The sequence below is a fragment of the Syngnathoides biaculeatus genome, chromosome 17, assembly GCF_019802595.1.
Source record: "Syngnathoides biaculeatus isolate LvHL_M chromosome 17, ASM1980259v1, whole genome shotgun sequence".
NCBI classification, from domain to species: Eukaryota; Metazoa; Chordata; class Actinopteri; order Syngnathiformes; family Syngnathidae; genus Syngnathoides; species Syngnathoides biaculeatus.
The window spans coordinates 16,215,766-16,231,340 of NC_084656.1; the positions used below are offsets into that span (position 1 = coordinate 16,215,766).

The 15,575-nt window shown below is 43.0% G+C and overlaps 1 protein-coding gene across 6 annotated transcripts in view; it reads right to left on the reverse strand.

Moving 5' to 3' along the window:
• Positions 1-3,262: 3,262 nt before the first annotated feature.
• mmp17a (matrix metallopeptidase 17a) overlaps positions 3,263-15,575 on the reverse strand; it is an 85,855-nt gene continuing 73,542 nt past the window's right edge. For all 6 annotated transcript variants that reach the window (XM_061801970.1, XM_061801971.1, XM_061801975.1 and 3 more), the window contains 4 exons: positions 12,178-12,260; positions 9,979-10,131; positions 9,618-9,875; positions 3,263-5,487 (listed from right to left, as the gene is read on the reverse strand). In XM_061801970.1, the coding sequence (XP_061657954.1) occupies positions 5,162-5,487; positions 9,618-9,875; positions 9,979-10,131; positions 12,178-12,260 (820 nt within the window). In that variant the 3' untranslated portion in view covers positions 3,263-5,161. The remainder of the gene's footprint in view (positions 5,488-9,617; positions 9,876-9,978; positions 10,132-12,177; positions 12,261-15,575) is intronic.

The window sequence follows — 15,575 nt, forward strand, 5'->3', positions numbered from 1 at the left end:
CAATCACAGGTCACAAAGACTGACATTTGGCTTTCAGGCAATAAGAATCGAGAATGCTGGGGAAGACGTTCTTATGGGTTGTGCAATACTGCTCATCTCAAGTGCACTACATAATAAGAACACACTTGACATTTTTTTTCTTCATCTTATTCTGTGTCTCATTTGAAAAATCGGTGCACATACTCTACTAAAGGGAGGGATGTCCTCTTTATGAAAATGACATAATAGCGCTCAAGGAGTGTTGACAGTCCCCAGCCGCCCATTATTTAGAATGATCATGTTTCCTAATGCCAAAATGTGTAAACTAGCGATCTTCTTATCTGTTCATCTGGAGGATCAGATGCTGTCCAAAATCAATGGGGATGTTATCTTGACACCAAACATCAACCCCTCGCAGTAAAATGCTGAGTCGGATCCCGGACAGAGTTGTTCTCACCTTGAAAGTAATGTTTGCACATAACTTGCAAACAGGCTGAAAGTTTTCACCACGGGACTTTATTCATAAACAAAAATACTAGTGGATACTACATCTGAATGACTTGTCAGGACGTTGTGGGTTCGAATCACCTTTTGGAGTGGCGTTTGGATGATCTCCCTGTGCGAGCTACCTCCCAAGTTCCAACATGACATTTATGTTAGGTTCATTTAAGACTTGGAATTGTCCATAGGTGTGGATTTGAGTGTGAGTAGTTGTTTTTTCTCACTGGATATATGCCCTTGGTTGGCTGGTGACCAGTTTATGGAGTACCTCATCTTTCGCCTGAAGTCACCTGGGATAGGCTCCAGGATAGGATGGATGAATAGTAAAAAAGAAAAAACCCCACCTGATAGAGTATTGAAAATTCTGGAAGTGCATTGCTGCCGCACCAAAAAAGAAATAGGTTGCTATCACGTTATAGCGTGATATGTTTCACTTTATAATGTGGATGTTTCATAACATTTCAACGTTACACAGTATAATGTGGTTAATTACATGTTATAACATGAATCATCTTTTGTTATAACATAATTCATTTCACATCACACATGAAACATTTCATGTTGCTGCCACACCAAAAAAAAAAAGTTATAATGTGATGTTTCACATTGTAATGTGGTTAATTACACGCGATAACGTGAATAATTTCTTTTTATAACATAATAAAGTTCACATTATAACATGAAATGTTTCATGTTATAACGTGAAATGAACCATGTTATAACACGTAATTTAACACATTATAACATGAAACATAGCATGGTAAAACCGAATAAATTCTACGTTATAACCTGAAAAGCTGACGTCAACATGTTGCGACCCTGTGGTCACTCACATCCTTCCAAGGTTAAATACAGGAAGTGGACTCTCATTGAGTGTTGCACAAAACTTGGCTTTGGTGAGTCGTGGTGCACCCGAAGATTGCCTCTTACGCATGGAGCAAGAAAATGTAGCAATGTAGTAGAACATGTAGTAGAACTGGGAGTAATTGCCTTTTGGGGGGCGGGGTGAAGAGGGGTGACATTTATTTATTATATTCTATAACATGAAATGAATACATTATAACATGAAACAAATCACGTTATAATGTAGAGCATATCATGTTATAACATGAATGTTTCACATAACATGAAATAAATTACGTTATAATGTGAAACATTTCACGTTCTAACATGAAATGATTCACATTACAATGTGTAATTAACAACATTATAACGTGATACATATATTATAAAATGAAACATCCACATTATAACGTGAAACGTCACGTTATAACGTGAAACATGTCATGTTATAACATGATAGCGACTTTTTTTTGGTGTGGCAGCAATACGCTTCTGAAGAAAATGAATAAATATTGTACTTAGTATTTGACTTCTGCGTACACAAAGTCTGAACTCTCAGAATGCGCTTCCACTAATGAAATGTTTTGCGCGGTAGTTCTGTGCCTAAACGTGACGCCACATACGGTTTTAATTCTTGCAATTATTTTAAATTAAATTAGCTGCCCCAAATCATAGAAATCCAATGCTGGACATGACCGCTCCTGCATGTCCAATCTGACCGTCTCATCCCGCTGCAACCTTCGAGCCAAATGTGTTAAGAGGGGTGTTGAAATTGGTGCTCTCATAGAGTGGGGCGTGAGCGGGGGTCACAACTTGATCTGGGAAGGTAATGTTGTGGGGAAATATTATGAATTATTCAACTCTAAAACGGCTTCTGTTTCCACGACAGCCAGTAGTTGTTTACATTTTGTCTTTCAAGACTGTTTCAATGAGTGATGTGCACAATTTATACATCACTGCCTCATATGATAACCATCAATCCATCCATTTTCTTAGCCGCTTATCCCCATGAAGGTCGTTGGAGTGCTGGAGCCTATCCCAGCTGTCAATGGGCAGGAGGCGGGGTACACCCTGAACCAGTTGCCAGCCAATCGCAGGGCACATAGAGACAAACAGCCACACTCACAATCACACCGATGGGTCAATTTAGAGTGTCCACTTAATGTTGCATGTTTTTGGGATGTGGGAGGAAACCGGAGTTCCCACCTGGAGAAAACCCACGCAGGTACGGGGAGAACATGCAAACTCCACACAGGCGGGGCCGGGATTGAACTGCGAGGCCAACGCTTTCCAGCTGAGCCACCGTGCTGCCCCCATATGATGATCAGTTTAAGGAAATGTTTTATGAAATAGTCCAAAAGTATTAATGGAAAATGTTCAAAAGTGAACAGAGAGAGCCAATCATAACCGCCATCTTGCAAAAAAACCCTCCAAAAAAAGACCTTTGTGGCTATTTTTAAATGTAACTAAAATTATGATGATGGGAATTTCGAAAAGCAACTAATTTAATCAAACATTTTCTCCCAGTAACGCAATGGAAATGGATTACAGTTAGGTACATTTTCCAAGTCAATAACATACAGTAAATGTAGTTACTCCCCAGTGCTGATACTCACTTTGATGGCATAAGGCACTCACGCTATTTGCGTTGTTTACAGAAAATATCGGCACGCGACACCGCATCCATGTTCCACGCCACCTCGTGGCTCTGAAGTCACACATCTTACCAGCTTGTGAACTTATCCGCATCCGAATGAACCCTTCCGACTGTAAAACGGCTGAACTTGTCGCCATTTGAAAACATGACTTAAAAAGAAAACCAATGTCTGAATAATCCTCCAAACAGAGTGAGATTTATTTTATTACAAAAATATTTTACATTATAAAACATCTCGAAATATACACTCCACTAGGAACAATTCAAAGTGATTTCAGCCTTCATATTACAGCTCGCTGTTCGACAGAGGGGGGGATAAAAAAAATCCAGTTGCCTGCTTGTAGGCTTGAAAAGAGTCAAGCCGTGAGAGGAAGAAAGCTTTGCAAGCAGGAACCATTCATTACGGTTAGAAAAATACAACCAAGCGTCGGTTTCTGTCTCTGGAGCTGCTGAGAATGATCCACGAGCAAAAAAAAAAAAAGTTCTGAGCGCATGAACGACGACGCAGCGTCTACCCGGCGAACACCTGTAAAGCTAACAATCCCGGCGCCAACACCTGCCAAGGGTTTGCATTTGCCTGTCAGATGCATGTCACGGTTTCAGTCAGTTCGCAAACATCAGTCGCTACATTCTCCGATGCCACCGTATGCCCCGGGTCAACGCTTTCTGGAAGCTTCTCCTGTCACGGGGAATAAAATGAAACCCAATCAGCAGCCGTCGCCAGAACAAGGTCAGGATGTAAATATGGTGAATTTTGGGATGCGTGGAGCGCTTCTGCAAGTTTCTGGCGTTTATCGTGGTTGCAATCTTCTTAGCCCAGAGGACCGTGCAGCTTCGGAGGGCATTCGACTGACTTGAACGGGCAACTGGAGGAGATTTATTGTCATTAAATGGGCACAGAGGCCATTGCATCTCTTTGCCTTTTAGCCCTCAAATTGTCAAAGGGAAGGACTTTTCATGTCCTTGTATAGGCACGTGGAGGCTATTTGATCAACTTAATAAGGAAATAGAGAGCCCAAATGGGCATGTAGGCCTTTTTGGCTCGTCATATATGGAATGGGGATGACAATTCATGTCCAAATATGGGCACTGGGAGGGTTTTTAATTTCCATGTATGGACAACTGAGGGCTTTTTCCGTGTACTATTATGGCAAGGCTCTGGCGTTATCGCCCTCATGTGGGTAACTGAGGGCCTTAAATGCTCTTGTATGGGAGGGAGAGTGCATTTACACATACAAATTAGCATAAAAACAAAAGCAAAAGATCATTTAAATGAACGATGCCCATTACCGTGATGTCCTTTTTATATTTTGTAAACACTGTTTGCTGTCATGTTAACTATTTATATGGGAATAATTTTGACCAAAGAATTTAACTGCATAACTTGACATTATCATCTTTGCCTTGCTTTCCAAATTAGCATTATTATTATTATTTTGATCACTACTTTATATTTCTCATAGTCATATTCAACAATGAGTAATCTCTCATAGTCAGTGACACATTGGTATTATTTTCTATTGTTCCTATCTTTCTTGTCATTGTACTGGTACAATAAAATTTTGGAAGGGCAAGCCTGCAGATACCTAAAAAAAAGCTAAACATTTTATCCACTATCAGAATATTAGGAAGATTTTCCTAACATTTGAATTTGTGGGAGCCCTGTGAAATTGGTTGTACCGAGCAGCGAGTAACACGTTAATTAGTGATGTTAAGTGAAACGGGCGGGGTGCTTAAAAGCCAAAAAGTCAACTATAATTTCCGCTCTTCAGCCTTATAGCCTTCCGTTAATTGGATTTAGCAATCTCACAATATGCCCGTTGTAAAAGGTCAAACTGCTCCTTTACCCGTTGGTGTCTCCATTCCAAATGTCCCTCCTCGCTATGAGTTTGTTTCATACAACTAACGTCAAAGACTTTGTATTTCGGCGGAGCCTCGTTTTAAAGCATTGACTACCTGTCATCAAGAATGGATTCAAGTCCACCTGTATGATAACTGTACAGGATGCACCATGGATAATGCAAGGCTTTTTTAAAAAAGATAAACATCAAATGGCTTGAGAAATAAATAAGAGAAACAAGAGCAAAAAGGATAGCCAATAGTACTCGTATAAAGAGAATGTTCCGTGTTGACTGTCAGCTGGATCTCTACCAGTGGGTAAGTACTTCCTGTGTTTTGGCATCATAGGGGTAGAGAGCGAAGGGTCAGCAAGAGCGTCCAGAAGGGCGGCAGCAGCCACAAGGGGGACGGCGAGGGCCGGGCCCCTAAAGGTGACGCGCTGTCCGAAGTGCAGGAGCACACTTCGTAGCCGTTCTCGGCGTGGTCCGGGCGAGGGCCCGCGTTGGCCCGGCTCTCGGTGCTCTTGGCCTCCGCGCCCGGCGAATCCGATTGCATGTCGGTGCACAGCAGCCAGTCTTTGGCGATGAGGCGAGGGTAGTCCGCTTCCACCTCCATGTCGCTGCTCGGGACTCGCCAGTACTCCTTCCCCTTGAAGAAGTACGATGAACCTGCACGCGGGAGAAGGACCACCAGATTCAATGCAATTCCTAGAAAAACTTTGTGCATACAAGACACAAACATGCAAGTAAATTTTAAATGACAGAAAACAACCCCACAATATGATGCTCCAACACCCATATTTCAAAGTTGGGATAGTGTTCTCAGGTTAGCAAGCTACTTTGTTTTTCCCCCAAACATAACAAGGCTTAATATGGCCAAACAATCTAATTTTGGTTTCATCGGACCAAAGTACCACATTTCCAAAATTTAGATGTTAGTCTGTTTGCTTTTGCATACTGTAGTCTATGTTTTTTTCATATTTCTTTTGGAATGTAATGGCTTTCTTTCAACTGATGTCGGTGTTCAGGAACCTTTTTGAGGCTGAAGGCTACTTCGTGAGCACCGATCGTATGAAGGGCTAGGTGACCTGTTTGCGGCAAATTTCAGACTCATTTCATTACACGTACATAAAATATGTTTGTTTCAATTTATTGTAATAAACGACCTTACAAGGATTTAAAATTTTTAATTCACATACGCAAGTCAGATTCAGAATTTAAAGCACAAATAATAGGAACAATTTGTGGCCAATGGTATTTTTAGAACATACGTCGCGGGCGCCTTATATGGTCCTCGCGGGCTACCATTCGCCCGCGGGTACCAAGTTGGTGACTCCTGACCTACGTCGTGACAGCAAATATTTGTCTGCAACTTTGCCCTGTATCTTCACAAGATCTTTAACTTTTGTTCTTGAGTTGACACGCACATTTCTGAACCAAACACGGTCATCTCTGGGATACGGCATCTCTCTGCTTTCTGAGTGGTACAAAGACTGGACATTCCCATGGTATTTATAATTGTTTGAACAGATGACCATGCCACATTTGGAAATTGGACCCAAGGATGAACCAGACTTGTGCAAATTCACAGTTTCTTTTGACTTTCCCGTAATGGTAAACAAAAAAGCAGTGCATTTTAGATGTGCCTAGTTTAAATCCATCCAAAGATGTTTCTGTAATTCGGTTTTCCCTTCCCATGATGATGGTGCCTTTACCTCTGCCCTGCATTAGTACCCCCTCACTGCCTCAGTAATGTGTAGTTTCCCCTGGACTCATGCAGAAACCTGAAGGCAGATGAACACTTCCATCTGCCTCGAACCTCCTCAGCCAAAACTGTCTTGAGTATAATTAATGTGTGTTTACGTTGATATACTCAAAATCACTGATTCCCAATCAGTGTGGCAGGAGAAATCATTAGTTGTGCCGGAGGAAATGATCCAATTTCACGTATTTGTTCTGCAAATGATTACTTTACTATAATAATTATTATTTTTTTTATCTGTCTATGCCAGAGACATACAGCATCAGGCAAAACAATTAAATGGTCTTCCACTTGATGGCGGGAAGTACACAATTAACATCTGTATCCACTTTTCGCGTAATTTCGACTGCTCTGGAGCTCACTGAGCTAATTTCCATCTGTAGTCACCAGAAATGGTACCAGAAATTGCAACAAAATGAACAATATATTACAAAACAGGAAGCAATATTTAAACTGTATATACAGACAGTAATGTCAAAGTAAGTCGCTACACAGCGGGAAGTGAACTGAAACCACGACATCCAAGTATTTGTGCGTTTTACACAGCTACTCCCCGCTAGTTGTGGGGCACATTCCAGGCGCACCAAAGTTGAACATCATCGAAACCATATAATTTTTGACATCTTAATAAAACACATTTTAAGCACAAAAAAAAACCCTGCAAGTGTAAAATGTATAGAAAATACTGCACGTATAGAGCTCGTGCACGTGACGTCACCATTTTCACGGCGCCATATTGCCGGTAGAAACAGAGCATTGTGGGGGACATTGAACCAGAGAAGAATATTTACAATACCCGAGACCTGTTGTGCTGTTGTGCTGTCACAACAGACTAGACAGATATTTAAAACGGAAAAGACCAGAAAATCGATGGATTTCGGCAATTAAACGTGATGGATGGTGCCCAACGAAAATACACACACGCCTGTGTAGCGATCGCTTCATTTCAGGTCGGAATTAATCTTTTCAATCTTAAATTCACAAGAACTATTTATAATGCCAAGTTGCCTCATTTGAGAACAATGCGTGTTCAAAAAAAAAAAACTGTCGCAGAGGCTGACGGAGGTTAAGTGTGGCCGCAATCGCTTCCATGTATGTTCCGTGGAGACGACTAGGTCCTCTTTTTTTCCCCCCAATCCTAGTTAATGAATGCGAGTTTGTGTAAAACCAGGGGTCATTTATTTAAATATTGGTATTTGTATTGAATACGAGCTGAAAAGATTGGCGGATTCCAGCAAAGGTTAACGTGTCACCGAACACATTTCCGCATCCACGAGCAGTCAACCCGTCACTATGTGGGATTTATTCCTGATGAGAACAGATCCAGCAATGAAGTATTCGTATGCGTCCAGACTTTTGTAAGCTTTCAAACTCTTCCGTGTAAATCTCGAGGACTTACTCACCAGATCCATGTGTAGATCCAGTTGTCCGAGAGAAGCGGAAGCGAATTAACAGTCCAATTTCTTATCGGTGAAAACATCGACTTCGGCATTAAATATGGGCCCCCTTTGGCAAGTGTCTCTCATTTTTCCATGTGCCTTCGTTTATTATCACCTTCTAAATATTGAACGGTATTGGACAAAACTCGGGGCATCTTGCTATAAAATGTATTTCCGTGTCGTCTGCAACCAACTTAGCATTGAACAATGCTTTGCTAGACCAGCAATATGGCCAGTCACGTGATTTTGGTGATGTAGGTGCACGGGCTCGAGAAGTCACATGGTTATCCTGCACGTGTTTTATCCTTTTTTTTTATTTGACCTGCTCTCCTTTGCAAAAAAAAACTTCAGCAAACTGGAGCTGGCAGACCTTCAGACACAACAGGCTCCTGTGAAAACCTGAACGGAACTACAGACGGCGTGCGCTCCTCTGGAGCGCCGCTCCAAAGTAAGCCAAAGAGCCAGGGAGCACCTCCTTGCTAATTAGTTGTCTTTGTGCCAGTTCTGAAGGCACATAAGAGCTTTATCAAAGGTTAATCTCATCTGATGAACGCAGGTGAAATCAATCACATAAACAGAATGCAAAGGTTGTTTCCTCGCTAAATGCTCCAACTTACTTCAATATGTCTGCAAACTTTGGAGCTTTGTATTCACGGCTAATGCTAGAAGGAGGAAATAATTGAAGTGTGACAAATAGGAACCAAAATCATTGATTTCGAATCAAAATCAGTGGGATCACAGTTATTTGTTGCAGCTAGCGGCTCTGCGTCATCCTCATCCCACAAACGTGATCAGCAACTAGTCGATGTCATCCTACAAAAGTAATTGTGGAGCAGTTAATTCGACTAGTCTGTAGAACCTTGAGCCCTTACGGACCTCAACGGTGTACAGAGTCTAAATATATATCAAAATATCAAACAACACTTCTGGCACTTGACTGGGAGTTATTGATTATGATGATGCGGCACGATGGTTCAGTTGGTAAAGCGTTGGCCACACAGTACTGACGTCCCGAGTTAGATCCCGGCCCCGCCTGTGTGGAGTTTGCATGTTCACCCATTTTCCTCCGGACACATCCCAAAAACATGCAAAATTAATTGGATACTCTAAATTGTCCCTAGGTGTGATTGTGAGTGCAGCTGTTTGTCACAATGTGCCCTGCAATTGGCTGGCAACCAGTTCAGGGTGTACCCCACCTCCTGCCCATTGATAGCTGGGAAAGGCTCCGGAATGCCCCTCAACCCCTGTGAGGATAAGGGGCTAAGAAAATGGATGGATTATGATGAGCTGAATCCACAAGTACATTTGTATATTTCTGCCATCCGTAGGTAATTGGAAAGAGGAAGCCAACAACTAATTGAGACATTGCGCCAATTAGAGAAGTCACTGATAGTGTAGTGGTACGCAGGTCTGAATTTGGTGCGGGCAGCGTGGGATCGATTCCCGCTCAATGATGGTGTTGAGTTTAGGATGTCGTCCGCCTTTCAGTTGACGCTGGCGAGGATAGGCTCCAGCTTTCCTGCAACCCTTGTGAGGATAAGCTGCTTGGATAATGGATGGATGGACATCTGTGATTGGCATTTCCTCTGCCCACTTACCATCAGACCACCTCATGGCATCATCCAGGTGCGGGGGCAGGCCCTTCCACAGCGCGCTGTCCTTAGGGTAACCCAGATCCATGCGCCTGAGGTGGTCGTCGTAGCGCCAGTAGCGGTTGTCCTTGAAGAAGTACGTCTTCTCGTTGTGGAGCCACACAAAAGCCGCTTCCACGCCCTCCAGAGGCAGGCCGAAGTCGCTGATTGGACGCGGGTAGCCCTCCTCCACGATATTGTCTTTAAACACCCAGTACTTTATACCTGCAGAGATCAGCCATGTAAAGGTTTGGTTAGTTTATTTCCTAAAATACCAACAAAACAAACTCAAACCCAATTTCCCAGCAAGAATTATTTTACGCCGCACCTTTGAAAAAAACAATTTTGTGATCTCCAGGCCTCTCGTACACGGCGTCCACGCTGTCGACACTGGGCGGAAGGCCTCTCCAGAATCGATGGATGTGCGCCGGACGAAGAGACACCAGGTTCTTCTCTCGTGTCAGTCGCCAGAAGAACTTTCCTATGATCAAAAGTGACAGAATTAGTCAGCGTTTGAAACTTCACATTATGATAGACCATCATGTTATATTTTGGAGTGCTTTATTGTCAAAATGTGTGGATTGAATTGGTATGATTTAATGAAAGATTGTTTTAAGTAAAAAAAAAAACAAGTGCAACTTTAGTACACAAAGGCCTGACATGCAGTAGAATACGTAGACATTTAACAGGGGTGTAAAACTCAAAAATTGTTGTTGGTGAAATTAAATCTCCATCCCCAGGAATCCCACTAAAATGTAAAATGTATGTTTTGAGTAAAATTGACAAGCTTGATAGTCTGGAAATAAATGTTGTTGTTTTTTTTAATTGAACTTACTCTTATTTTTAAAATATATTTCTGTTTTTGTACCGAGCTGTTAAGATTGTTTTGGGGATTATTAAACAGAGTGAGGCACCTTGACTAATGAACATTGCTGTTAAGAAAAAACCCCCCCGAAGGCTTCAAATTCATTTAAAGTGCCACTGTCATGAAATGCACGATTTTTAGTATGTTATTAATGAAAAAACGGCAGCCGGTATGGACCCATATGTTTTTTTTCCACCACAAAACATGATTTTGACGTGTATGGCTTTTTGTAACTCCCACCTTGAAAATCTTCTCTCGGGATTGTTTACGAGAAGAAGCAGGAAGTGACGTACAGGGCAGTAGCGCACTCAAGCGGTCTCGTCTGTTTATACTAGTTTTACCTGCTGGAAGGTAGCTCGTTGTTCCTTCGTGTTAGCCAAAATGCCGGCTCGTTGTAATGCTGGATTTTGATCGAACACTCTGGAGGAAGGATTAATTCTTCATACTTTTCAAAAAGACCCGATTCGTTGTGAAAAATGGATTGCACGGGTGCAAAGGACGAGAGCTTCCTGGGTTCCAAACGACAGCTATGTGTGTAGACAGCTACTTAAAAAAAAATAATAGTTTGTGGGGGGGGGACGTAATCCTCTCAGAATGTAAAAAAAGATCTGCACATCGAAGTCAGGGGTGCTAAATGTGTCGATGTACCCGTCGGCACTGAGCACGGCTTCGGACGAGCCACCGCCGAAGCCATGCCTCGTCCGCCACGATCACGGCTGCGGCCAGGCTGGCTCATTCCGGCGCCGGGCTGGGGTGGCTCGTCGCGGTGTCGCTCGCGGGCGGGGTTGTTTTTATCACCGCCGCGCGGAGGTGAATCGGACGGGGAGGCGGTTTGACCGTGATCCTCAGATCATCTAAATATGGCTTGAAACAATAGCGTAATATCGCCCCGGTTATTCACTCGATTGTGAGAGGTTCCGTGTCTGAAGGGGCGTGTCCCATAGTAGGTGGCACGGCGTGTTTTCACGGACGTCACGGGCAGAAGTGCAGCCAGTATGGTGACTACTTGGATGTCGAATGAGACTTCTGCAACTTTGCACATGGACGACGCGCTCTCTGCTCAGATTTATAGACATTGAAGTGAATAATATGTATTTTTCATTACAATATCTATTTTAGAAGGTTTATAGAGATGACACTTGACTTTTAAGAATATCGCAGAATCACTGTATTGTGATATCCTGATTATTGGTAGCGAAATGTTGTATAATATAAATACAATGCGTGTGCTTCGTACTCCTAATTTGTGCTCAGCATCAGCAATGCTGCAGATTACCATAAAAGTAAACTTCAATTCATGAATGCACTACAACCTTATTAAACACATTTCGGAGCGCTATTTTGTATTAGTCGGACGAGCTAATGAGCAAGAAAAGATACATTCCGCATTAAACAGATAATCCGTCTACAGAGAGGCAGCCTTGGGCCCGCTGGATCTTTTTGTTTACAGCGTAAAATTCAGTGATTGTGTGTGAGAAGCACGCTGGGAGCAACACATCACTTGGCTTTCTATTGATCACCGGATCGCCCACAACCCTGTCTCCTTTCAATTTACCTCCTTTCACCTCTTTTCTTGTCTCTCTCACTCATAATCAAGCGCAATCCTTCAAGGCCCATCGCTCTGCTTGTTTTGTACACGCGCGCCTTTGAGGCTTTAAGTACCTTTAAAAAAGAAGGCCTCCCCTCGTATTTGGGCAACAGCATCAAAGTGACCGGCGCATCTGTCTGGGGAATCGCGCACCAGCCTGCGTGAGAGGAACAACGGAGGAAGCAAATGTCAAAAATACTCACAATACATTTCGTGAAAAAAGGGTGAGGGTGGAGGGCACAGAATAAATAGAAGCCGCAATTTGATTCAAAACAAAATAAGTGCAGTCACCTGGTGAGATGGCCGCGCATGAGAGTGGATGTGTCTGCTTCAATTAAAAAGGCTAAACACTGGGCGATAAGCTCTCACTCTGACAAGCCCCCCCCCAGCGCATTTATCCACAGGGATAATAAGTGATTTCAAGTAGGGACGTGGTCGGCCTGCCAATGACGACGCCGTCAGACCTACAGGCCTGCCACTGTGTGTGAGTATTAGGTAGTCAGCTTCTCCTATTATAAACAAAAATGTCCTTTCACAGCTGTTGACGCAACACTGCTGCCTAGTGGCCTCGGTCACGAAAGCGCTGGCGTACCCGACCACGGGCAATGTGAGACAAAACTAATTATAGAGAGGAAACAGGATTTTCATGTCTGATTATTTTCCTCGGGGGTCCGCATTCTTTTCATGTTAATTCAAATAGAGTTGCGTATTTGTCAATGTACTGCGTCAGAGCTCCGGTTGTACACATCCCGCATGCCAATCGAGGCTAATAACTTCAACGGGATTCAGACGGCTTGGCTGCTAATTAACATATCAAAATGCAGGGGGTGCGCATTGTGGCTGCTTGACAGCAACCTGAGGCATTATTGTTAGCGTGCTAAGAGGGTTTTTCATCCCCCACCTGTGGGTTTTCTAACAAATACCAACAATGGTCATATGTCCATTTAGACTAATTTGTGACCTTCATTAATTCAGTGATCAAATGAATAACCTACCAACTACCGGTCGACCTCGCATTTGTTCGGATTTGCATTGGACTTCATGGAAATTCAATTCATGTATGACAGGGTCAAACTATGGAAATATAAAACTTTTTTTTGAAGGTGTAGTTGAGAGTTTTAAGAAACACACTTTATGTTGTATATGTTAAAACTGTCTGTATAACCCGATGGCAGAATGTTATGAAAATGGTCTTTTGAAATGTCAACCCTCAGTGGTAATCAAAGGCTGTAGAAACAGAAGTTGTCACCAAATATTCACTGATTAGGAACTGAACCCGTGCCGGCGGCACAAAAGTCATGGAAAAGTACAGTTATGGCATCAGTGACACTGTTAATATTATTACGTAAAATACAATGAAGCATTCAGCCTTAATTATAATGGCAAAGGTGTAACACAAAGAAGACAAAAATATATATTTTAAATCTCGTAGTCATCTTAAAAAGCAGACCAGAGTTATTAGTAAAACTATCCATCCATCTATCCATCAATCCATTTTCTTCACCGCTTATCCTCATGAGGGTCGTGGGGAGTGCTGGAGCCTATCCCAGCTGTCAACGGGCAGGAGGCGGGGTACACCCTGAACTGGTTGCCAGCCAATCGCTGGGCACATAGAGACAAACAATAGTCGCAGTCACAATCACACCGAGGGGCAATTTGGTGTCCAATTAATGTTGCATGTTTTTGGGATGTGGGAGGAAACTGGACAGCCCAGAGAAAACCTACGCAGGCACGGGGAGAAAATGCAAACTCCACACAGGCGTGTCCGGGATCAAACCCGGGTCCTCAGAACTGTGAGTTAAAACTAACTAGTAAAAACTAACTAGAAAAAATGATTTAAACCTAAAGTGACAATTACGGTGATGCCTGAGGTTTGATAGGCAACATTTTAAAATTCTTAATGGTCATACAGTATAAATGTAAAAACAAGCAGACCAGTTTTAACATGTTTTAAAAAAAAAAAATGACAAAACACTCAGGGCCGGTATTTCCTTACACAGTGGAGCGTCAATTCCAATGGATTCAAGGCTTGCTGCACGCGTTTGCCAATTTGACAGACCGTTCTGTGCTAAGCCGGGCATTCCGAGGGAGTTGTCCTTGGAAAACCGCCTGGCGCAGTAACATTTTGGCGAAAGACAGTTACTTTAAACATACGCTCGCTGGAATGGGATTTTGATCAATTCCACGGCCATATTTATGGTGCCAGCGGTTATCACAAACTCGTTCTGTAGTTAATAAGGGTAAGCGAGTACGTTGCCTGTTGCCACACTGACCGAGAGCAGTGACAATCCTCTAATGACGAACGGATTAGAGGGTCGTCTTCTTCCTCACAGACATGCCTCAGTCGAGACTGTCATTGTGCCAGATTTGAAGAAAACCAGGGGGAGTGCTTATTAGCGGCGAATGAAGTTGGCTGTTCACTCACCCGCAGTCGTGCAGCATTTTCAGCCAGGTTGTCGGATTCTCAGTATCTCATATCGATTGCAAACGGACACTTCAGGCTGTTTTAGGGGCTATATCTGGCATCCGAACAGGCCTGATCAATTAAAGCAGCGTAGGCTAGATAGGACAGCTCGCGCCTAAGTGATGGCAAGGAAACCCAAGTTAGGGGCCCGATTCAGATGCAAAACAACAGTTTTTAAAAATATACATGACAGTCATCTGGCCAGAGTTATCACGAACCTCCTGTACGGGGCAGAACCCAAATGCAGGACTCCAAGACGAGGACATGATGTTAGGCGTAGTTTTATTCAAAGCTGAGGTCATACACGGTGTAAGCAGTCCAAGAAGGCAGAGGTACAGAAATGCTAAGCTCAGCAGGATCCAAAAGACATGCGGCGAAGTCTGATGACCAGGAGACAAACTATGAACTAGGACTTGACGACGGAACATAAACTGAGACGGGACTAAACTGAGGTGGCACAGAAACACTGTGATGAGGATAGCTCAACACTGCACTATTTTCAGTGGTGAAGAGTCCTACTGTCAGTGAATGCAACTCACTAACTCTGGGCACAACGAACCGGCAAATGCCAGTGACAAAAACTCCAACTTAAATACACAGTCCCAATGTGAAACAGCCGCGAGTGGTGAGAGGTGACACCGCCCACAGAAGTGGCCACGCCCCTCTCGACCGTGGTCCAGCCTGGCTCATGACAAGAGTCCGCATTGTTGATATTCCAATCAGGCGCAAAAAATGGCTGTGGAGGCACCTGAAGGCCAAAAGTGACTGAGATTGTCCGTTTGATATTTGTTAAAGCCTGAAAAAAACTGAATCTCTACTTCATCTTTTCTATAACCATTCTCAGTTAGAGTGTTTCGATGAAATCAATGCGCTGAAAAGTCTCGGTTGCTTCTGTTATTTACTTTATTTTGCGTTTGTTTGGAATAGAAACTGTAAGCCAATGCAAAAGATAAAACTCCCATAGTTACTCCTTTGATGCTCGGCGGACCGAAGTCTTCTGATATATTT